At 42.3% G+C, this 24,874-nt stretch overlaps 1 protein-coding gene across 5 annotated transcripts in view; it reads left to right on the forward strand.

Annotated features, from left to right (window-relative positions):
* HIVEP1 (HIVEP zinc finger 1) overlaps window positions 1–24,874 on the forward strand; it is a 133,948-nt gene that overhangs the window by 90,977 nt on the left and 18,097 nt on the right. For 4 of the 5 annotated variants that reach the window (XM_057699477.1, XM_057699478.1, XM_057699480.1 and 1 more), the window contains 4 exons: window positions 5,916–11,845; window positions 15,151–15,284; window positions 15,998–16,173; window positions 20,738–20,839. In XM_057699477.1, the coding sequence (XP_057555460.1) occupies window positions 5,916–11,845; window positions 15,151–15,284; window positions 15,998–16,173; window positions 20,738–20,839 (6,342 nt within the window). The remainder of the gene's footprint in view (window positions 1–5,915; window positions 11,846–15,150; window positions 15,285–15,997; window positions 16,174–20,737; window positions 20,840–24,874) is intronic. The other variant, XM_057699481.1, reaches the window with a different exon arrangement.

Raw genomic sequence — 24,874 nt, forward strand, 5'->3', positions numbered from 1 at the left:
AGGTCAGTGTTTTCTGCTGCTCTCCCACGGTGGCAGGCCTCTCACTGTACTGGAATAGGATTTTGGTCCCAGGGCAGTTTCCTACCCCCCCTGGGTAGAGGTTTCTTCTTCTACCCTCCCCCAAGTCGCAGTGGGTTTTACCCAGGGCTGCTACTCTTTTCCCAGCAGCTTAAGGCTTCAGGCTTCTGCTCTACCTCAGAGAAGCGTTCAGGCAGGGCCTGAGGCTTCACAGCTTTTCTGCAGGGGCAGCTGACTCCCTTCCACGTGCCCGCCGTGAGCACCTGGTGGAGGCCTCTAGAACTGAGCCCGCGTGTGCGTGTGAAGGCCCCGCCCCCGTGTCGAGACCAGGCCAATCCACCCCAGGCTCAGCCTCCAGCAGTTTGTTGCAGTTTGGGGTGATGCTTCTTCCTCACTCGTTTGCGTGGCTAGAGTGTCTTCCTCCACATCCTCCTCCCTGCTCAGCCCCAGCAGAGCCGGTCCACGTGTCCCTCTGTGGGGTTCAGGCTGTTTGGTTGCCTTGCGATTCTGCTTTGTGCGAGGCTCAAGACTCAAGAGAAGTTCTGATTTTTGTGATATTTCTGGCTTTTACTTACTGTTTGGGTCGGGGCAACACTTTTCAAGTTTCTACATCCTCAGGCGGGCATGGATGTTGAATTTTATTAAATGTCATTCACCCTTATTCAGAATGTCATGTGACTTTCTAATTTATTCTTTCTGATGTGGTGAAGTATAGCAACAGGTTGCCTGATATTAAACTCACCCCTTATTTTCTCTTACTCGGGGAATTCTTTCATTAGCAAATATTTAACACCTAGTAAGGGCTGGATGTATAGGGATAAATAGTAAACATAAAATCTTATAAATCTTATATTCCAGTCAGAAGGTAGACAAAACATATAAGTAGATAAACAGGGCATTTTAGATTGTGATCCTAATTATGAAAAATGAGCAGGGTTTGGGCAATACAGGGCACCTACTTCAGGCAGGCGGACAGGAAACGCCACAGGTAACACTGATGTTAAGATTTAAAGGTGGAAAGTGATGGCGGCATTTAGAGTTGAGAGTAGGGAAGGCTTTTCAAGGATGGCAAGTCCAAGGTCCCAAGGGCAGGAAGGAGACAGGCCTGTTGGGGCGTTAGAGTTCACCCGTGGCTGAAGCATAGTGAGTGCGGGGGAGGCAGTGTGGAGGGGGATCGGGAAGCCGGGCAGGGGACCACGCTGCCTTTTGGCCAAGCTGGATATTTGAATTCTGTTCCGTGAGGAATGGGAAGAACTGGGAGATGGATGTGGCTTTCTGTCGCTTGCTAAGTGAAATTAGCTGTTCCCACATCTCTGTGGTTGGTCCCTGGCTCTACTTCTCGTGAAGTTCTTCATGGCACATTAATTTATTTGTCATCTGCCTTGCATTTTCAGTCTCTTGCTCTCTGCTGACTTTTGCTTCCTGTTTACAAGCACACTCAACCCCCCTTCTCCTACAGAAACCTTGCCGTAACCTCCTGTCCTCTGGTGCTGACATCCTGCCTTTCTCTTTCCCATCACAGCCAGATTCCCAGAACATGGTCTGTATTTGCTGGCCTCTGCTCTTCCCCAGGCCCTCCCTCACTCCTAGCCCTTTTCTGATACGGTTTTTACCCCCAGGACCCAACTGGCAACTGCTTGGAGGTAACAGCCTCCCAATCCCGGTGACCCCAAACCCAGCAGCCTCATATCTCATCCTGTTTATCTGAGTGTGATAATGTGACACGTGACACTGTAAGCTCACATCTTCCTCCTTGTAAGTCTCTAAACCCTGGCTTCCTGGGCACTTCACTGCCACATATGTTGTCTTTTCTTTCCTTATTACTCCCTGTTTTTGTCATTTCTAGCTCACCCTTAAATATAGGGATTGCACAAGCTTCTAATGGCAGATTTCTCTCTGCTATATAGTCTCTCTGGCTTACCATTTCTGTATTTTTATTAAAACTGCGCTCATTATGTACTCCCAGACCTATGCCTCTAACCCAGACTTCTCTCTAGTTAAAGAATAAAATATGCATGTATATTTAATATATCATAACTTTGGTATTACTGTGTAATCTGTGTAATTATTTAAAGTGGACGTGCACTGTTATGTTAAGTGGCTCTGCCATTATCAGCCTAACCATTTCCCTATTGAAAATTTCTAGTCCTGGGTCTGCAGCTACAATGTATAATTCTACACATGGATATTGTTTGAGATTTGGTGGAATGGGAAGTGAATTGAATTTTTTTCCTCTCCCAAAACTAGCTCAGTCCTCGCAGAGAGACAGGAAAGCTCAGCAGGATCCTTGTCAAACCTTTCTCAGGCTTTCTTGCTTTGAATCAGTTAAGAGGCCGACTGTCACTACCTGAGTACCCTTCTTAACTCCATGGCCTATGGTAACTGTGTACCAGATGTTGTAGATATAGCCACACTGTTTGATGATTATGTTCTTTCCTGTAGATAAGGGGTCAGGAGAAAATAACTCCAACCACTCTTGATAGATTTGAAATTAATCAAGATTAAGTTGAGTTGAAATAACTATCCCAAGTATATGATTCTCCAAGACCCAAGGGTCTGCTACCTCATACTCCAGGGCATTGGTTCCCAAGAGGAGGCTTCTACCTCTGATTCCTAGCCAGATGGCTTAGCCACCCACTCTGTGTACTCCAGCCAAGGGACAGGGAGTGACAGTCACATGCAGCTTGCTTTAATTCCACCTGTAGAATGATAGTGTGGGGCTCACTTCAGATGTCCCTCTTTACATCTGTCTCATCCGCTCCAGTACCCTTTCCCCTCTGACAGCAACAACAGCAACAGCAGGCTCTTTGCATTTAGAGCCTGATCCAGCATCCACGGTCATCCCTTTCCAACCACCCATGATGGAATGGACGTTATCCCCTGAACAAGGAGAGAGAACCCTGGTAGAGGAGATTCAACAAAATCTTACAAGCGTGAACACAACTCAGAAAAACACTGTTGGGAACGTATTCTCCATTGAATGCCACTCCCTTGACTCCCCATGATCTCAGGCAACAGAAAAGCAGAGAGAACATGAAAAGACAGACCAAAAACCCAGCCTTAAAGGAACTATTACCCCGGGAACAGAAGCGTTTTTTAAGCATTGGACTTAATGAGATCATAAATTTATTAAAGCAATAGTTCAAACATAATATGAAACAATAAAATGAGATGACATGGGAAATACGGAAGTTAGGGAACAAAATGAGAACAAAACCACAGCAGTCCAAAACTCATAAACAAATTTGAAACAGCAAGGAACTTAATGGCCTGAAAATCAAATTATTGATGTAAGGGAAACAGCTTTAGATAATTCTAGAAAAAGCAAAGGAGAAAAACAAATAGATGGAAGTGATTTAAATCATCATAAGGGTGGTTCCGCATAGAGATGATTGATGTCAGTAAAGTAAAGGAGTCCATCCCAGAGAAAAAAATTGGCCAGAAAATATATTTGAAGAAATAATAAAAGAAATATTTTCTGAAATAAACTAAATGAATCTCCTTTTAGAGGTCATTATGTTCCAGGAAAACAATTAAAAGTTGTACATTGGTTAACTCTGAGCCAACTACTAGTTATGTTATTAGACTTTGAAAATAAAGGGTTTTGCAGACATGCAGGCAGAAAAAGCGCAAGTCACCTCAAGGAGGAGAACCTACCAGTTAGGCTGGCACCAGGCTTCTCTTTAAGAGCTTCATTGCCAGAAAGCAAAGGAGTGTACAGAGTTTTGAAGGAAAGAAATGATGTATTAGCACCAGGTATTAAAATTCAAATAGAGAACGAAGAGTAAGCAACTATGCAGATAGAATGTAAATGTTATAAACGTTCATCAAAGAGAGATGAGTCAGTATTCATCTAAAATTGAACCGTGGTTCATAAAATCTGTTTAAAATGTATTTTTTCAAATTCTTAACGTTAGAGAAATTATCTCTATAAAGAAGTAGGGATCTTAGGTGTAGTCATTCCTTCCTTCTCACTTCAACTTCATTTTCTTTAAGCACAAAGTTGAATTGTACTTTTTTTTAAGCATACATAGAATGTTCCCTTTAAAAATGTTTTTGCCTGTAGGTTGAATTTTTGCATTTTCTTTTCTCTTGGTGTATAAGCCATTGCTTAATGTTTTTTTTTTTTTCACAAGTAACTTTAAAAATAAAATCTTATTCCAGGAAGTATGTAAAACATAACAGAATAAACATGTCTACCCCAGCCAAGGTTCTGGTTGCATAGGGTTGTGCATGGGCTTAGCATGGGCAGATTTTTACAAAATCTCTTGTGTTTCCTCTGACAGTCACCTGAGTTGGGGACTGCCACGCCTCCAAGCGGTGCTGGGTTCTGTTTGCATTCGTTTTAACAGCCTTAGTGGCTCTCACTTTTGTTTGAGCCCACCTCCAGGCTCCTGGGAAGGGAGTAGAGAAACCACTCACCCGGCATGCTGATCATCAGTTTTCATTCCGCCTGCTTGCTTAGTACCGTTAATGAGAGGCAGAAAGTACATCACTGACTTTATTGCATTCATCCTGAAGAGGGAAAACCAGTGGGGAAACATCATTTTATAAATGAGTGTGTTGAAGAATAAAAAAGATTTGCTCAGTATCATTTTGTAGAGGTATCAACAATACTGATACTTTTTTTTTCTGTTTTTCTTTAGCTCACATATTTTCGTCATGAGACTCCCCTCTTTTATTTGCCTTTCTGATTATGGTGGGCAAATGTATCTTTAGTGGATTAGTGTGTCATTCTTTTTTCATTAAATTTATACAGGAAAGCACATAAACTGATGTCACAAGATGACTAGAATATTTTATTTTATATAAATTCTTCAGTTAATGCAGAGTGGTTATTTGGGTATAGACATTTTAGTCTACCATGAATATCAAATAGGTACATTGTAACAGCTATTTGAAAATAATGAGGAATTAGAGTATCTGGCTTTTCTACAAGTAAGTAATATAAACGAATAATTTTTGTTTATACGCCTGAAGATCCAACAAATCGAAACAAATGAAATTATGGCAAGCAATTATTGCTCAAAAATTCAGCAGCTGACAGATTACAGGTGCTTGATGATATTTACATGGTGATTTATTTCAACACCACAAGATATGGGTGTGGGTTCGTCTCTTCTCTCCTGTTTTACGTCCTGTCCACCTACTCACCTACCTGCTCACTTGTCATTAATGGCAGAGGAACATAGCCATTGAATATTTTGTTCAGTTAAAATGGTGATTTTTTTTAAACTAAGGGCCATCACATTATGACTTTAAATTTTTGTTGGTGAAGAAGCACAAATAAGTGTATTATTTTACTTTCATATTTTTCTGTTTATTGATATAATTGCTATATTAGCATTTCTTCACGGTTCCATCAGTGAATATCCCATGATCATCTGAGGTACGTCTATTTAAAAATTATTGTATAGTAACCTTTGTTCTCATAAGAATTGCCTATTTTGGAGCAATATTGTTATGGAGAAATTTGCTGAGAAGTTTGCTTTAAAAGATACTAAATGTGACAAGACAAATACCCAGCATTAAAAGGTTGAATTTCCTTCTTTGCCAGCTCTCTAAGGCTGTTGTGTTAGGGTCCTCAGCTGCAGGGGCGAAGGGGGGATAATTTAGTTTTGAAACACGGGGTTCCAGGACCTTGATGAGATGAGGGGTCAAGAGAGGAACACAGCTTTCTAGAAATGAACGCAAAGGTCTTCGCGTGGTTGCATTCTTAATATTGCCAGAACGTTGCAACGCAGTTCTGTCCAAAACGGGCTTTCCTTAAACTGCCTTCTTCAATTCTCAGGACAGCCTCACGATCGTCATGTTAATTAAAAAAAAAAAAAAAAAAAAATCATAGCCGGTGTACATACCATTTTACCCATTGGTTTTCATTTTTCTTTTTTGAACAGACATCTCAGAGGCTGGTATTAAAGGAGCTTCAGAATCACTGAAAGGTGTGAAACGAAAAAAGATTGTAGCAGAGAATCACCTGAAAAAAATACCGAAATCCCCCCTGAGAAATCCCCTCCAGGCAAAACACAAACAGAACACGGAAGAGCCCTCCTTCGCCGTTCTTCAGAGCGCGGCGGAGCCCCCAAAGAAGCAGAACCACAGCCCTGCGAAAAGCGGGAAGCAGTTCACCAGGCACAACGGAGAGACCCCTGGGGTAGCTGCCGAGGCCCCTAAAGCCCACGAGCCCGCCTCCCCGAGGAAGGCCCCGTTGCCGCAGCACCCGGCCAAGCCCAGGGCCCCCGAGGGAAGATGCGACTGCAGCTCTGCGCGCGGTAAAGGCAGGACCGACCCCCGTGAGTGCACCTCCTCCCGCCGCAGCCCCCCGCCCTCCTCGTTCGCAAGCACCGCCTTCGATGTCTTGCTGAAGGCCATGGAGCCGGAGCTGAGCAGCCTGTCGCAAAAGGGCTCGTCTTGTGCGGTGAAGATCGAGAGGCTGAGACCACATCACACCGCACGACCGCCTCCTCGCCCGGACAGCAGCCCGATGGACGCCCCCGAGCCGACCGCGCCAGAGCCGGCCGCCCCGTCACAGCCTCCTCCTCGGACCTCGTACCCCGGGCACGGGTCTGCAGCTCAGAAGCACGACCGGGCGGCAGGCCAGGCCGCTCCTCCTTCGTATAACCCACAGGAGCTCTCTGTTCCTGACCCTGGCCAACAAAATCAGCCGCTTCCAGCGTGTTCGGGTTTCGCCAGATCCCTCACGAGTCTGCACAGTCAGGGCAACGTCCAACTTGAACACGTGTATAATGCAGCGGTGACGTCGTCCGTGGGCCTGACGTCACCGCCCAGCAGAACTCAGGTTTCTCCTGCAAACCAGCAAGCGGATGCCGCCTCCCCTCTGTCCGTGAGCCCCGCCCTTTCCACGCAGTCACCCCCCACGCCCATTTACAACTCAACTCCTGTCGCCTCTGTCGTTAATCACAGCGTGGAACAAATGTGCAATCTTCTCCTGAAAGATCAGAAGCCAAAAAAACAAGGAAAATACATCTGTGAGTATTGCAATAGAGCTTGTGCAAAGCCCAGTGTGCTTTTAAAGCACATCCGCTCCCACACTGGAGAGAGACCCTATCCCTGCGTGACCTGCGGGTTTTCATTTAAGACTAAAAGTAACCTGTACAAGCACAAAAAATCCCACGCACATACTATCAAACTGGGTCTCGTCTTGCAGCCGGATGCTGGCGGCTTGTTCGTGTCTCATGAGTCCCCCAAAGCACTTAGTGTCCATTCGGATGTGGAGGATAGTGGGGAGAGTGAAGAGGAGGGCGCGGCGGATGAAAGGCAGAACGACCCGGGCTCCATGGACCTGCAGTCCATGCAGATAATGAAAACGGCATCCGGCTTGGAAGCTTTACCAAAATCAGGTTCCATCCCAAGCAATCTAGATCCTGTGGTAGGTGACTTTTGCATACAGGACAGATCTTCAGAACCACAGGCTGCGACAGAGTTACCAAAGGTTGTGGTCCACCCCATCAGTGTGTCCCCTTTAAGAGTTGACAGCCCAAAGGTTACGGATTCCAAGCCTGAACTTCCTAGTGCACAGAAACAGAAAGACCTTCAGATGACCCGTGTGCTGTCCCACTCAGCCTGGGCGTCCACCCTGGAGATGGATGAGAAGTCCCGTCAGAAGGGCGACGTGAGTCACACAGAAGGAAAACAAGAATTTCATGTGGGAACAGTACATGCCCAGCTACAAAGGCAGCAGGCCACTGATTACTCCCAAGAGCAGCAAGGAAAACTTCTCCTGAGTCCTCGCAGTTTGGGAAGTACGGATTCTGGTTACTTTTCACGTTCTGAAAGTGCCGACCAAACGGTGAGTCCACCGACCCCCTTTGCCAGAACGTTACCCCTGCCAGAGCAGGACTCTAAGACGAATGGGCCCTCTGCACCTCGTGTCAGCACACCAGCAGCTTCTGCTCTCCCAGCAGGTGAAAAAGCATCACTCCTCCCAGGTCAGATGCGCCCACCTTTGGCAACAAAAACGCTTGAGGAACGGATATCAAAGCTTATCTCAGACAATGAAGCCTTGGTAGATGACAAACAACTGGATAGCGTGAAACCACGGAGAACCTCTCTCTCACGACGGGGAAGCATCGATTCCCCCAAATCGTACATATTTAAGGATTCTTTCCAGTTTGATTTAAAACCAATGGGACGGAGAACAAGTTCAAGCTCTGATATACCAAAGTCCCCGTTCACCCCCACGGAGAAATCAAAGCAGGTATTTCTTCTGTCTGTACCTTCCCTCGACTGTCTGCCCATCACCAGAAGTAATTCTATGCCTACCACAGGGTACTCAGCAGTACCTGCGAGCATCATCCCTCCCCCCCACCCACTGAGAGGATGTCAGTCCTTTGATGACAAAATTGGCGCTTTCTACGATGATGTCTTTGTACCAGGACCTAACACTTCTGTGCCCCAAAGTGGGCATCCCCGCACCCTTGTCAGACAAGCAGCAGTAGAAGACTCTTCAGCAAATGACAGCCACGCTCTCGGTACCGGACAGTCCTTGGATGAGAGCCATCTGGGCAGCAGCCCCGCCGGCGAGCCCGCAGCAGCAAGGAGCAGGCCCCCGGCCCCCAGCTCACATGTGGAAAAGAAGAAGTCTCATCAGGGACGCGGGACCATGTTTGAGTGTGAGACCTGCAGAAACAGGTACAGGAAACTGGAAAATTTTGAAAACCACAAGAAATTTTACTGTTCAGAGTTGCACGGACCAAAAACAAAGGTGGCCCTGAGGGAGCCCGAGCACAGCCCGGTGCCCAGTGGTACACAGCCTCCCATCCTGCACTACAGGGTTGCCGGTGCCACCGGGGTCTGGGAACAGACGCCCCAGATACGGAAAAGGAGGAAAATGAAAAGCGTCGGAGATGATGACGAAATTCAGCAAAATGAACGCGGAGCTTCTCCCAAGAGCTCTGAGGGCCTCCGGTTTCAGAGCGCAGCGGGCTCGGGTCCCAGTTTGTCTCAGCAGAACGTTCCCGGAGCCGGTGACCAGCAGCCTAGAAATACCCAGCTGCAAACCTCCCAGATGCAGCTTGTGGCCAGAGGCCCTGAGCAGCCCCTGGACCCGAAGCCATCATCCGTCGTGGAAGAGCAGATGAGCTCGGCCATCCAAGACAGGACGGAGCCCAAGAGACACGGGGCCAGCATCTCTGTCATCCAGCACACGAACTCGCTGAGCAGGCCCGCTGCGCTCGACAAGTTCGAGTCTGGTGAAGGCGCCTCCCCACTTTCTTTCCAGGAGCTGAGAACAGGGAAGCCCGGGGCTCTGAACATAAGAGGGATCTCCCAAGAGGAGGGCCGCCCTCCCCAGAACACGGCTCAGCCTCCGCAGCCTGCACTGTTAGATGCTCTGAGGGGGGAACTTCAGGAAGCTTCCAGAAAGATCTCAGGTGAGCGACACGTGTTAGGACAGCCCTCAAGACTTGTCCGGCAGCACAACATCCAAGTCCCAGAAATCCTGGTCACAGAAGAGCCAGACCGGGACCTGGAATGCCAAGGTCATGATCAGGAAAAGTCCGAGAAGTTCAGTTGGCCACAGCGGAGTGAAACCTTGTCCAAACTGCCAACAGAGAAACTGCCGCCCAAAAAGAAGAGGCTCCGTCTTGCTGAGATTGAGCACTCCTCCACCGAATCGAGCTTTGACTCCACTCTCTCCAGGAGTCTAAGCAGGGAGAGCAGTTTATCTCATACTTCGAGTTTCTCCGCTTCCTTAGACGTAGAAGACGTTTCTAAGACTGAAGCCTCCCCCAGAATTGATTTTCTGAATAAAGCGGAGTTTCTCATGCTTCCAGCTGGCTCTAATACCCTGAACGTTCCTGGGAGTCACCGGGAAATGAGGCGCGCTGCGTCGGAACAGACTCACTGCCTGCAGACGGCGATGGAGGTCTCTGATTTCAGAAGTAAGTCATTCGACTGTGGAAGCATCACTCCAGCTCAGACAGCACCACCTGCTGAACTGCAGCCTCCGACATCCCCTTCTGGCCTGGGGATCGCTGGGCACGTGCCTCTCTTGGAAAGACGGAGAGGCCCACTGATACGGCAGATCTCTTTGAACATTGCTCCGGAGAGTCATCTATCTCCCGGGAACCCATCATCTTTCCAAACTATTGCTCGTCCTCGTGTGAACACGGTGCCCTTTCAGGGGCCCCAGCTCGCACACACACCTTCAGCTGAGTTTCCTGCAAATACTTTGCACCCTCAGGCTCACGTTAAGGATCTGCGAGCAGAAACCTCAAGTTCCAACTCTCCAAACGTCTTTCCTTTTCAACAGCTTTTTGGTATCCATTTGTTAAATCAAACCCATGCGCCCCTTAGCCGCCCAAACACACAGATGTCTCTGCAAGTGTCTACACAGAGTGTCAAAGCAGATGCAAGCCCCAGTGGGCGTGTACCTTCTAAAAGTGAGGATTGTTTTGCTCCCAAGTACCAACTTCATTGTCCGGTGGTGCCTTCGAGCCAGCCTGGTGCTTCTAATCCTGTACATCCTCTGCCGAAGCAAATGCTTCCAGATCCAGCTGGGGCCAGCCATCGTTCGCCCTCATCAGCATCTCCAGCCAGATTAGTGGAAGCCACGTCTAATTCGTGTCCTCTGCCACCACTGAAGGCCGGACCTCTCAGCGGTCAGGTGCCGAATGTGCCAACGTCCTTTACACTGCCCGTGCATCTGCAGAGCCAGGTCCCAACATACTGTTTTGCCACAGTCACGTCTCTGCCACAAATCCTAGTGACCCAAGATCTGTCCAATCAGCCGATTTGCCAGGCTAATCATAGCATGTTGCCAATCAGCGAAGAACAAAATTCCGTGCCAGAATCGCAAAACGATCACCAGAAAGCTGTGCCAAACCCAGAGGGAGACTTCGTCTGCGAAAATGTTTTTTCAGAGATGGGCCAAAATTCGTCTCCATCAGAATCCTTGCCCGTACAGGCTCAGAAAGTGTCTGTTGGTAGACTTTCCCCCCAACAAGAATCTTCAGCTTCAAGTAAAAGGATGCTCTCCCCAGCAAATAGTTTAGACATTGCCATGGAAAAACACCAGAAGCGAGCCAAGGATGAAAACGGAGCTGTTTGTGCAACAGATACTAGACCATTGGACGCACTGAGTTCAAGCGTTCATGAAGTTAGTAAACAGAAGAAGCCTGTTCTGGTGAGGCAGGTTTGCACTACGGAGCCCTTTGAAGCTGTGATATTGGAACAGGATGTTTTTTCTCTCCCTGAAGTTAGTAGTGAGGCTCTTCATTTGACTGATATTTCACCAGCTGATAATTTGTCATCAGGACCGTCTAAGCCTGTGGCTATAGAACCTATAAAAGAATTGCAGGAATTTGAAAACATCCTGTCAGCCTCGTCACTAACTCAGACAGTTAGAAATTCAGGTGTCCCTGTAGAGAAAACTCGCGTTTCTCCTTCAGAATGTGTCAACAGTAACCAGGAAAGGAAGTCTCCAGGGGTTAAACATCCAGGCGACAAAGCGAACATCCAAGAACAGAGTCAACCTGCAGCCACCTCTCCTTCCGCGTGTGAGGCCGGCGACACGCAGCAGCCGTCCTTCCCCAGCCTGAAGACCGCAACCAGCTTCACGTGGTGTTATCTGTTGAGACAGAAGGCCTTGCACCTGCCCCAGAACGACCAGAAAACGTCGGCCTACACCGATTGGACCGTGAGCACCAGCGACCCAGATCCTCTGGGCTTGCCTACCAAAGTGGCCCTTTCTCTCCTGAACTCAAAACAGAAGACGGGAAAGTCTCTATATTGCCAAGCAATAACGACCCACTTCAAGTCAGATTTGCTGGTCTATTCAAGCAAGTGGAAAAGCAACTTCAGCAAGGTACTTGAAATACCATTTATCTTCACATATGTCTGTGCAAGTTAGTTTCAACATGTCTGGATGCCTTTAAACATTTCCGTTGGAGGTTGTATTTTAATTTTGAATGACAAATTGTGCTTTCTAAGTGTAGAGTTCTTTGAAAGAAAGAATGATAAGTTTACCCAGAGCGTTATACTAATAAAGATTACCCGGAGTCCTTTCAGTGATTCTGTCTTGAAATATTTTGAAAGTGATAACTTGCCTTGAGCACTTTTTTCCCATTGGCTGAATATTTAAGTCTTTACTTAATGGTACAGATAATCATAGTTTTACTTTGATCCTTCCCTTCTAGTAAGGATTAGACTTTCTTGTTAGGTGAGAGAAGATTATATGTATGCTTTGTCCCTGCTAATGAAGGAACAGAGGTGTGAGTATTGGAGATTGTCCTGTTTCATTCTAAAACATAAGCAGAGACCCATTCATCCCTGTTTTATGCAAATCTGACCCCTCTCCCCTCACCATGCTGATCCCAGCTGTCTTCCTGTGTAGCTCTGGGGGTCATCTTAGTACTAGAGAGAAGATTCGCAAAATAACTTCACTTGACAATTAAGTTGATTTGGTCATGATTTGTATAGTAAGGTAATAGAACTATAATTTTGGGCTTTTGTGGAAAAAGTCTTATTACAGTTGGCCTAATAAAATGGGGAAAATCATTTAAATGGTTAACAATAAATAAATAGATAAGGGTATTAGACTGAACTCTGGACATTCAGAACTGTAGATTTAAGTTCTTGACCTCTATGGGTTCATAAGCACATAGTACGGGTTCATAAATAGTTGTTTATCAGTAAGGAAATATCACAGTATCAGTATTAGAATAGAAGTGTATATAACTTTAAAAGAAGGAAGTCTCTAACAGTGCCAGTGGCTTGAGGAGGTATGGATACAGGGAAGATATTCCAAAAGTGGTGATACTTTAGCTGAGTCTTTAAAAAAAAAAAAGTGGGGATTTTTTTCAGGAAAACGAGAATGAGAAATTTTAATTGTCTGCCAAACAATATGGAAATGGGAAAGAACCCCGAGGAGTCCAGCATGGCTAGAAGGTGATGGAAGTTTGAAACACTGACGTAGTTTGAAGTTGGAGATGTAGATGAAGACCAAAGAATATGCATGGTGGTAGAGAGCATTTGGTGCCTTCTCAGTGGAGGAGGGTACCTCCAAACCATTCAGAATTTAACTTTTAAATGCCCAGACTCCACATCTACTAAATGAGGTGGAAAATGAGACGAGCATGAGAATTGAAACAGAGCTTCATGTGTGTTTGTTCCTGAAGTGCCTGTGAAAAGCGGCTCTCCTTCAGTACCAGGTGCCTTGGTAGAAATGCCTTGGGAAATGCACACCTGCATTTGGAGCTGGGCGAGAACTCCAGGTGGAAGGTGTGGTGCATAGGTGCAATTCATGAGGTCTCTCAGGAAGAGTGGAAAGAAGAGAGAAGGGCCCGGAAGGGTCCCGAGATCCCTACTATTTAAAGGCTCGAATGGCTGAAGAAAGTCCTCATAGGAACTGAGAGATTGTTCATAGAGGAAGGAGGGGAACCGGAAGACAGTGGGATCACACAGATTGAGGAAGAAGATATTTTAAGGAGAGTTGTTCAAGCCAGGAGGTCAAAGATGAAGACTGAGTGGTATCTGGACTGAATGCTGCTAATGTCCCAGAGACGTGCGTTATATGGGCAAGCGGCTATGGAGGACCAGGTCCTGGCTAGACTGTTAACTCACAACCCTAATGTGGATGTATTTGTAATTCAAAATGGAAAAGAACAGATGGATGCTAAAGTAAAAGCATTTCTAAGAGAAACAAGGGGTCAGCGACACCCAGTGCACCGAGCGGTCAAGCATGCAGACTAAGGAAATAATAAAGATTTTGGCATTTAGCTCATTGGTGAGTAGAAGTCAGATCTGATAGCAAGGAAGTGAGCAAAAGATAAGTGGGAATTTGGTATTGAGAAGAAGGTAAGAAATAGGATTTCTGCTGAGGTATAGAGTCAAGGAAAGATGTGTATATTCCACATTGTGGGGAAGCCTGATGTGTTTGCCGGAAAAAGAGGAGACGGCTGCCGTTGTGCGTGTCAGGGTCAGTGTCGTTACCTCCTCGCACCACCTTTTTGAGACACTCAGGCCAGCAGCTTTTCTTTACACCTGGCTTTGTAAGGACGGGACCTTCCCTGGGGACTCTTCCTGTAGCCACGTAGGCCCTCAGTCCCTGATGTCCACGCCCTCTCGTCACTTCCTCTTATTATGTCATCGCAGTTCGATAGCTGTCTACTTGGCGGTGTCCATTTTTAAAGGAAGCCTGTAACAAAGAGGCCCTTGATCAGAAGAGTTGTGCCTTGTGTGGGGTTCGGCCGGAGGACTGGACTTCTAGCCCTGGCGGTTAACACTGGACCCTGGAGAAGGGACTTAGCCTTACGCCTGTCCTTCCTGACCGGGGTGTGATCCAGCCGTGCGGCCTGCCTCACAAGGATCTGTGAGAGCAGAGCAGGCTGGGGAGTGAGAAGAAGTGCTTGTGAATAGTGTGCTTGTGTAAAATCATAAGATGGTGTCACTACAGTTTTCTGTAGGAAAAGCACCCATTGTTTATTATTCTGATGTCGACTCCTTTTTTCTAGAGATTTAAGTATTATCAGGCTAAGACCTAACTTTTGACCTGACCTGTAATTCACAGTGATCAGTGTAATTCACAGTACTCAGAAACTTTTGAGAGGATATGGAGAGGAAACCTAATTATGGTTTAAAATAATGGGAGAAGGGGAGAATAAAATATTGGGAAATGGGGCTTCTGCTTTAACTTTACAGTGCATTGCCATTGAAGGGGACTTAGTCATGTTTTTCAGGAGGATGAGGCATTGTCCCATAAGCTCTTCTCCATCTTTAAAGAGTAAACTGTTTAACAAGTATACTTAAAGTGTAGTATGAGTGGCTGGTTAGCTATAAGAAGGAATATTTCATTTATTTAAAAAATTCCTATTAAACTCATGGCATACCAGGTTGGGGGGGTTGTAGAGTCTTTATTTGGGGATTTCAGTGGATTGTGGTGGGATTTTAAAGTAGCATACGATTCATCCGTTTGCTGTGATTCAGACAGATAAAGATGAAGGAGGAGCTGAAGCAGTGACCTTTAAAGCTGTTACATCCTTGAAATGCCTTCCATTAAGTTAACCGTATGCACTGTACTCTGCCATGTTTTAATTTCCAAGTGAAACATTAGCATGTTTGTGTTTTCAGTTTTATTAAATTAGTGTCTCTCTTTTTTTTTTTCCCTTTCAGAGAGCATTAGGTAATCAAAAGTCCACAGTAGTTGAATTCAGCAGTAAAGATGCCTCTGAAATTAACAATGACCAAGATAAAGAAAATTCCTTAATCAAAAGTGAACCAAGAAGAATTAAAATATTTGATGGAGGGCAAGTACAAATTTTACTTCTTAAATGTACATTTAAACTTACTTTTTAAATGTACATTTGCTTTTATGTGAATGAAGACTTACCAGTGCCGATTTTATATAAATGTTGCAAAGTTTCTCAGCTTATTAACAGAATCTTCATGGCAAAATACATGTTAGGTGTTATGTTAAATAATTCCATTTTGATCAAGAAAATAACTAGGAAACATTGTAGGTTCTAGGAGGCAGCTGAGCACCAAGTTTTCAGAGTGAACCCTGGGTTTCACGTTGATTCATAATAAAATATGACCTGGAAAAATCTGCTCTAAGAGAGATGAATTCATTTGATGTCTTTTGTGAATTTGGTTGTGAGGAAAACAAATGGTAAAAGCCAATCGTAGTTTGGCTCAGAAGATGAAGCTCAGAAGTATTTCAGTGCTTACAGTTGTGATTGACTTTAACAATAAAGAAAACTTTCAAAGCTGTGCCTTAGAAGAACTATTTTAAAATTAAGCCTGGTATTGGATACAGTTGTTTGATTAGAATTAGCTATTAGAATATTGTGTTGATGTGAAAAGCTGGAATATTCTGTTACTTCTGTGTGCATAACATTTACATTGATTGAGTGTAAACATTGTGCCTTGTTTTATTTTTTAGGTTGAATTTCAGTCATCAATATTTTCTCAGAGACATAGTGTCCAATTGCCCTATTCATTTTCTTTTTCTTTAAATTAGATATAAATCAAATGAAGAGTATGTCTATGTCCGAGGCAGGGGAAGAGGAAAGTACATATGTGAAGAATGTGGAATCCGTTGTAAGAAACCTAGCATGTTAAAGAAACACATACGAACCCATACAGATGTCCGCCCCTACCACTGCACTTACTGTAACTTCTCCTTTAAGACTAAAGGTATGAGATGACATCGCTTCGTGGTCCTTTGTTATATGCATTGAGCTAGTAGAGCTAAGACCCCGCTTTACATATTCTTTAACCAAGGATGCAGTAGCTTAAATAGACTCATATAAATTACATCTTGTCAACATCGTTTTCTTATTTCTTTGTATATTTCTAGACCTCTTGGGGAAAAGTTTTTAATTATACACTTTTAGAATATACGTAATAAATATGACATCTGAAAAGGAGCAACTGCCCTTTTTCCTTTTACTCCCCAAATTACAGTTGCTTAACATGATGACTAATACATTTTCAAAAATACTTACTTTGGGGAATAAAGAATAAAAAGAAACTTTCATGATCACAAGTAAGTGCATTTCAGTGCTAAAAGATGAAAGAAGAAATTAAAATAATAACCACAGTAAAGTTATACTGATGACATTGATGTTTTATTACCTAATTTTAGTCATGCATATAGCCGCTTCTTTTTCTTTCCCATGAAGCTTTTTTTTACCCAAATTCTGTTGAATTTCAACTTCAAAAATTTTCTAACTTTTGTACTATTTAATGTTTATAGAACTCAGACCTAGTAATTAAAATTATATTTAGTACCATTTCTGTATTCTTTATATGTTTTTATTTAAATTGTAAGCCTTTATTATAGTTAAGGTAATTTTACCCTCTACAAATTTCCTGTTACATATAGTGAATACACTATTATAAAATATTTGCTTTCTCCATTAGGCCCCTTGTTTCTGAATCCTTATATAAAAATTTGTTGCTTGAGACTTTACTTTCATATGCCACCCTTTAGAAAGTAAGACTCTCTCAAATACAAAGCAATATAATCATAAAATTATCTGTCCGAAAGGACAAAATCTGTGAAAAAATATTTAATCGATAATTTTTTTACAGAACTACTTTATTTTATCCCTTTTCAGTTAACATTTGCTTTTTTCTGATTATATTGGTTGTCTTTGCAGTTTTTGTTTTAAAAATTGATCAGCTTTTTAGCAAATTTATTACATTTTTGGCTAGTATTTATTGGCGTCTAAAGAGAGTTATTATAACTCTCAAATAGCTTCAAATTCGCTCTCCTTAAAGGCCAATAATGCCTGAAACAAGAATGATGGAGGGGGGAACTGTTCTTCAGATAGCCTCGAGTATTTCTAAAGTTTCAAGAAATCATAAGTCGGGAGGCACCCTAATTCTGTCATTCTTAGATTGTGGTATAGAACCTCCTTCTGGAAGTGGAGGGTGCCCTTCAGGATGAGTTTCCTGATCTTGCATGAAGGCTTCGATAGGATTAAGTGCTTTGATCTGTTAACCCAATTTACCGCTTTTACACTGGTTTTGATCCTATGATTAAGAAACATCTTTTAAATAATTTCCAGTGTGAGGCCAGGAAACCAATAATAGGCTAGTATAACAAATAAAAGATTACCCCAGGTACAGAATGATGTTACCGAGTAAAAAAGAATCAAGATATAAAGTGAAATGGATATTTCTCAATAGAAGGAGGAAGAGGAATCAGGATATTTTAAAAAGTATATTTATAAAATAAGGACAAGAAAGGAAGGAGAACTTAGATGTGGAAAGCCAAATGAAACTACAGAGATTTCTTGGCAAAGAAAAATATTTTGAATCATCCAAGTTTTAATCCTAATGAAATAACTCAAACCAACATCGTGTAACATTTTAGATAAATGTTTATTAAATGGTGGACAGGGCATGATGATCCTTGAAGGGTGAGCAGTTTTCATGTCTTTCATTTCTTGAGTATGCTGCATATCTGAATTTACATTATGTTTTTGTTTTGTCAGATGATTTATTGTAATTACGTAATAAATACTTATTTGAAGAAAGCTATCCTAGCTAGGGAGACTGGTGAAGAAAATGTTAGAAATTCAGTATTTCCCCATTCTCAGCCTAGCAGTTCTCTTTTATTATGGTCAGCTTCCTTGTAGTAGTCTACCTTTTATGACTGTATGTGAAACAGATTCCGTAGTACCTTGTAAAGGTGGCTAAATGATAAAAGACTTGTTTTCAGATTAGGCTGCAGATTTTGCCCTACTCTGATTTACTTTGTTGTCCCAGTCACTTCACCTCTAGTTCTTACTGAACGTGTCTTGTTATTAACAGGAAGTAGTAGTGATGTAATGGCATGCTGTATAAATAGGAGTATGCAAAGACAGCATAATGCTATCAAAGGCATGATCTGTCCTCTGAGAAATTGATGCTTCTGCTGATAATGCTTAAAAGTCTGTATTTCATCATTTGTCCTTTCAGGTTGTTTTATGAATGCATTTTCAAAATAATTTTAATTGATTTGCTTTCACTATTCAGGTCAGTCAGAGAAAATAGTGAACTTGCATCTCTGCAGGATTTAGTCCCACTTATATCACAGAAAGTTGGACTCTATATATAGCGATAGGAACCCAGAAACAGTCATGCTTTCCAGAGGATTTAGATAAATGTTTATTAAATCTATTGAAAAATTTGTCTGTTAAATTAATGCACAAAGTTTACAGCATTGCTAGGGATATGTGCATTTTAATATGCACATTTGGCATATTGAAATGCAAATTGTTTTGTTTATTTTAAATTATTTAAGAAGTTGGTTAATAATAAATAACTCAAGTTATGAGAAAATAGGCTTATTAAAAACTTATATTCCCAAATTTGCCTAGTTACAATTATACATTAACTTTTCAGAAAGCAAATGACCTCTGTGGCTGTCTATTTAGGGAACAAAAGCATTTTGAAAGAACTATTAGTGGACCTTGTAATTTGGTTTATAATATTATCATCACTAGAAAGTGTTTTGACTGACTAGAAGTGGAAATTTCAGCCACAATAATATGAGAAAACTATTCATAACTTTTAATGTGAAAATTTTGAAGCATACGGAAAGGTAGATATTTATATAATGACCACCAGTATATCCATCATCTTTTAGTAATTGTTAACATTTTGCCATACTTGCTTCATATTTTATTTTTAAAGTGTATTTAAAGTTAGTGTCAGACATGGCCAAGTCATTTAAGCCAAGCGTTATCTCTAGAATCACAGAGGTCAGGGTTTGCTGGCCTTTTGGCTCTTAGACATTATCTGGTCCGGGGCCCCTCTTACACATGAAGCCCGTAAGCACTAAGCCCTGGGATGCTGTGCATACAAACAAGTGCCTGAATTGGCCTAAAGGGGTGTGGCCAGTTCCATGGGCTTAGTGCATTTTTTAGTGGGATTGAAACTCTATAAATACTGCCATTTTGCAGGTCTTTCAGCTACCACAAGCTCAAAATCTGGACCAACGATTCAGATGTTTTTAGCTCCTCTAAAGGTTTAGTCTCAAATACTTGCTTGCCCCTGCTTCCAAACTCAGCATTTAGAGTTTATTTTCAAAAGAGATGATTCTCACTTCTTGGCAATTGTGTGTGTGTGTGGCATTATCCACTCAAGCTGCTTGGTATCTTCAAGAGAATCTGAGCCCTCCCCCTGCATTAATGATCACTTGGGGCAGCATGCCCAGTGGTTCCCAGTTAACCTGGTGATAATTACAGAGGTTGATACACCAGCTGCCAGAGGAAACACCATTGGGGATACTATTATGAGACTTTTAGGCAGTAGGGTGAAGTGAAATTAATGCAGGAAATTCTTTCTCTTGTTCCAAACACTCAGAAATTTATAATACAGTAACTGACTGTAGTTTTAAATAGATAGCCAAGCTTGAAATTTAGCAAGACAGATTCCCAGGTAGCAGAAATAAAAAAGAAACTCCAAACTAGCATGGTAAACAGATATGAAAAAATAACGACAGCAAACCAAAACAACAACAACAAAAAACTCCATAGGGACATCAAGCCAGATATATGCCTACAGGCCTGGGGTTTAATGCTGGTCCTGAAATGGAGTCTGAAACCTCTGAAATAAGCCTGGCTCTTCTGTCCAGTGACTTTGGACCATGTGGGGGAAAAGGTACCTTCAAAAAAGCAAAACCCTCTACCTATACCATGTCAAAACCCCCCACAAACTGATCCAGAATTAGTGGAATGAAACTGTTAAGGTCTCAGGCAGAAGCAGTTGGAAGACTGACCCACAGAGATGTGTCTATAACCCAGCGTACTTAAGACTCCATAGGAAACAATCATGCTAAAGATAAGTTTACAATAAAAACTAAAAGATGTGCATGGAAACAAAGTACTACGAAGGAAAGACAGCCGACGCAACTGGTGGAGAATTCAGAAACCATAGATCATAGTGCAGTCTGAAAGGGACTTTAATAAGTGTGTATAAAATGTTCTAAGAAATAAATAAGGACTAGAGAATAGAAACTATAAGGCAAAAGTTTATCTTATCAAAGTAGAGGAGACACTTTTAAAAAAGAGAGATTATTACTAATAACAGGGTTATTACAACATACAGATAGCCAGTATTTACTTTTGAGCAAATTTTAGTCATTGGAATTGTATTAACCACAGTCTGTACTTTCACTTGAAATAGGAATGGAATTTGCCAATATTGACAAATGCAATAGCAAAATAATACTATGTAAGCTTAGTAAACATTCTTTTCCCTTAAGGAAATCTGACAAAACACATGAAGTCCAAGACACATAGCAAGAAATGTGTGGATTTAGGCGTCTCAGTAGGTTTAATAGATGAACAAGATACAGAAGAATCAGGTAAGGCTTTATTCCATATTTTTCATAAATGCTATTTACAATGTACTCTTTTTTTTTTTTTTTTGCATCCATACTCTTCTTTCCATTCCCACTGATACTACTCAGTTCCTATTTTCATTACCTCTTATTTCTACTGTGTGATAGACTCCTAATCAGTTTTCCCATCTTTACTTTGTCTTCCTTCCTTTGCATCCACCCGCACTGATGTTAAGTTACTCTTCCCGAAGCATGTGTCTGGTCGTACCGTTACTCTGCTCCAAGTCTTCCTTTGGTTTCCGTTTGCCTGCCAAACAGAATATGAGCCACTTGACCTCAAGCAGGTCCTCAGAATCCTTCATAACCTGATGCCTACTTGCTTCTTCACCTTTATCCCTCATCTCTCTCTCTCACCTGCCCTAATGCTTGAATTTCCTGCTTATAAGACACTGATCCGGCTCTCTGCCTAGACAGCTCTCCCTTAAAGCCCCCGCCCTCCATCCCCACACAAGCGTGGCTCCCCGTCTGCATTGGTCAAACTCTTATTTTCCTTCAAGATCTAGCGCAAATCCATTGCTGTCATGAAGCCTTCTCTGATTTTCCCTTTTCTCAACACCTGTAATATTTAGAGTTCGCTCTCTGAAAGTATCGAATTCCTTTCTGGCGTGTTTTTTTTTTTTTTTTTTTACTATTTACATGCTTCCTCCCTTCCCTCCTCACTGAGATTCTCAAGCGTATCGTGAGTGGAATTGATGCCTGAGTATATTCGCTGCACCACAGGCCTCAGCACAGTGCCTTGCTCGCGGCAGCTGCTCAGGAAATATTTGTGGAATAAAACATTTGTTTGCTTCCCCAAATCGTTTATTATATTGAAAAAATTAACTAGTTGTTTTCTTAACGATGGTAATTCAACAAATAGACGTGTTTATCTCTAACCAATTTTGAGGGGAAATAAACCTGTTCATCTGTCTAATTAAACAATAGAATTATTTTTTTGTAAGACTTTTTGTTTTAACCCAAGAATTTATCAACAAAATAAATAAATAAATAAAGTTCTATCGCTTTAAAAAAAAAAAAATACCCTAAATTAAACATTTACCTGCTTGCTATGTTTTAGTTCGTATGTACTAGTTTGATGTAGAAAAAATTTCCAAAGAGAAAATGATGAGGACATCTTTGAAAATATAGGTAAAAAAAGCAAACACTTCCCATTCCACCTGACAACCAGTAACACACTAAATAAATCAGGCTGAACTTGTTTTTAAATATACAGGAGAAGTAACTCACATCCTAAGTGCTAAAATTGATAAAGGGTTGCTTTTTATTTTAATTTTTGGGAATGAACGATGTATTCTTAGTAGAAGGAGAAGATAATCATAACAAACTTAGGGCAGCAGGGATATCTTTAGTGTTTTATAGACACTGATGCTCTGACACATAGTGTGGATGGCAACATCAGGATCTGAAAGTATGCATCATATCAAGTATGTTGTCCTAGGAACGTATGTATCAAAAACTGATTTTTGAATGGCTAGGAACTGAATTCTGTGTTGGTGTCTTTGTTTAAAGTCATTTACACATTTAATAAAATTAATTTACCTATAATTTGCCTCTAATGTAAATAGTCTGTTTGATTTGTTCTCTGCTCTTAGTATTCTTAAATTAACTACCATAACTATTTAAGTGAAAAAAAAAACCCTCTTTATTATTCATTTGCTTTATTGCTATTACATTAAGCAATTCAGAATTAAAAAGCTAGGAAAAATGAGTAGCAGTCTTAGTGAGTATATTTATTACCCACAGACTAGAAAAGGCACAAAGTAGCCGTTATAATATGAAACACTAATTTCTGAACAGTGTATAAATGTTTGAAGTATTATAATATATACTCTTAGGTGTTTTACTTCTTTAAGAAGATGAGTCTTTTAAAAATTCAGTAAAATGTCTGTAGACTCTTCTAAATTGTCGAGGGAAGGTAGTGTTTATATCCCAAATTTACGTAGAAAAATTTAGTTTCCATTAATTATCATGCATCGTTTAGGTTGGCTGGCTGGCAGACTTACATATCTATCTGTTCATTTTTGTTATTTCTCACCTCATTCCAGAAGTACTTGAAGCAGGTCTTAGATTATAATTCACACTGGATAGCCTAATCAGAAATCCTCCGATAAAACTCTAGGTAGTTTTACCTGCTTTTCTCTGTTTAATTTTTTTTAATTACGGTATTTATTGGTAGTACACTCAGTTTTTTCACAGTTTTTATCAAATGGTAAATTGTAGCACACAGGTGGACTTTGCCAAGTGCTATGTCATACCAGAGACCTTACAGTTCTTTATAATAGGCCAGCAAAATACATCCTCCACTTTTGCTTTATTACAGGCTTGGGATGTAGGCATAAGTGTAGCAAACATTTGTTGTTTTAAACAAACGGTCTTGTTTTCCCTTTATTGTATTTGGTGCTTTTAAAAAGTATTTTGAGATTTTATTGAATACAGAAAGATTACAAAGAGTTTTATTACATGCACTCATGTATTCACACCAGAGTTGGTGATTATAAATGTTTTCTCACATTTGCTTCAAGTCTTTTTCATAAATTCAGTATATTTTTGAAAAAAACAAGCTAAGTGAGGCATTACACGTTAGGTACAGTATCCGTCACTCACCCTTGCCCATCACACGCCCTCCCAGAGGCAAACACTAACCGCACTTAGGCGTTTTCTTTCAGTTTGTTTAACGTGCATATATATCCATGCCTAGCATGTGGTTTTGTTTCTATTCCAAATTTGCATAAACAGTATCCCCTTGTATGCAGATACCTAGAAAATTAATTCTGATTTATAACTTTAAATTGTTCTCTAGGACAGTTTCCATTTCTGCACATCCTTAACTGTACCTGATACTGTATGAATTTTAATTTGGGCCAATTTGATGGATAATAGTCTGCTATCTTTATTTATGTTTTCTTGATTACTATCCTAAGGCTGGATCTTATTATTCTTTGGGAAGAAGTTTCACTCTATTAAACTGATGATCGTTAGAGATGGGATCTTGTTTAGCAGTTCTTCAGACATCTATGTTTTTAGAGAGGAAAGCCCTGAAGCACGCAATGTGATGCTGCGTGTCTGCAGGGTGTACTGTTTTCTACAGCACCGGCCTAGAGTATACTGGGTATTCTTTTTCACCTTCCTTTGCTGGCTTCTCATCCCCCCGGCCTCTAAATGAGGTGCCCAAGGCCATGGTCTCTCATCACTTATCTTTTCTGCCTATACCTCCTTCCCAGGTAGTCTCAGCCAGCCTCCCGACTTAAATACCACCTATTTGCTGATGATTCCAATATCCACTGCATGTCCATCTTCTTGCTCACCATCTCCACTTGGATGTCTAATAGGCATCTAGAGTATGATGTGCCCCAAACTCCTGGTTTACCCCTGACCTCTAAGAAGCACGCTTCCCTGTGGTCTTCTCCCGTCCTTCCAGCTGTTGGACCAAAACTCTTGAAGTCTTGCTTGATGTCCTTTACCTCAATCCACCAGTAGCACCTTTGACTCTTCCTTCAAAATGTGTTCAGAAACCTACCGCTTTGAGCCGCGTGTGCCACCCAGCCCTGGTCAAAGCTACCATCATGTCTTCTAGGTTGCTTGCAATAGCCCCTGACTGGTCTCCGTGTTCAACCCTTGCCTCTTCACAGACTACTTTCAACACAGCAACCAAAGTGGTTTTTGAAAATTATGTCGTTACTTTGCTTAAAACCCTCCATCGGTTGCCCTCTCATTCGGAGCCTCGGTCTGTGTCCCCTGCGAGCCCTCGGCCCCCTCACCCTTCCACACCACGTCTCTGAAACTCAGCCCCCACTCCTTCCTCCCTTGCTCCTCAGCTGCAGCCACCCTGATCGCCTTGCTTGGTGGGAAGTACATCCAGCCGACTCCTGTGCGGGGGCCTCTTTTCCTTTCCTCCCTTTGGAACACCCTCCACCAGGTGCTGCAAGACACCCCGTCATCTGTCAGAGCTCTGCTCAGGTGTCACCGTACCAGCGAGGCCTTCCTGCACCTCCCTAGAGA

Source organism: Hippopotamus amphibius, chromosome 11, assembly GCF_030028045.1.
Source record: "Hippopotamus amphibius kiboko isolate mHipAmp2 chromosome 11, mHipAmp2.hap2, whole genome shotgun sequence".
NCBI classification, from domain to species: Eukaryota; Metazoa; Chordata; class Mammalia; order Artiodactyla; family Hippopotamidae; genus Hippopotamus; species Hippopotamus amphibius.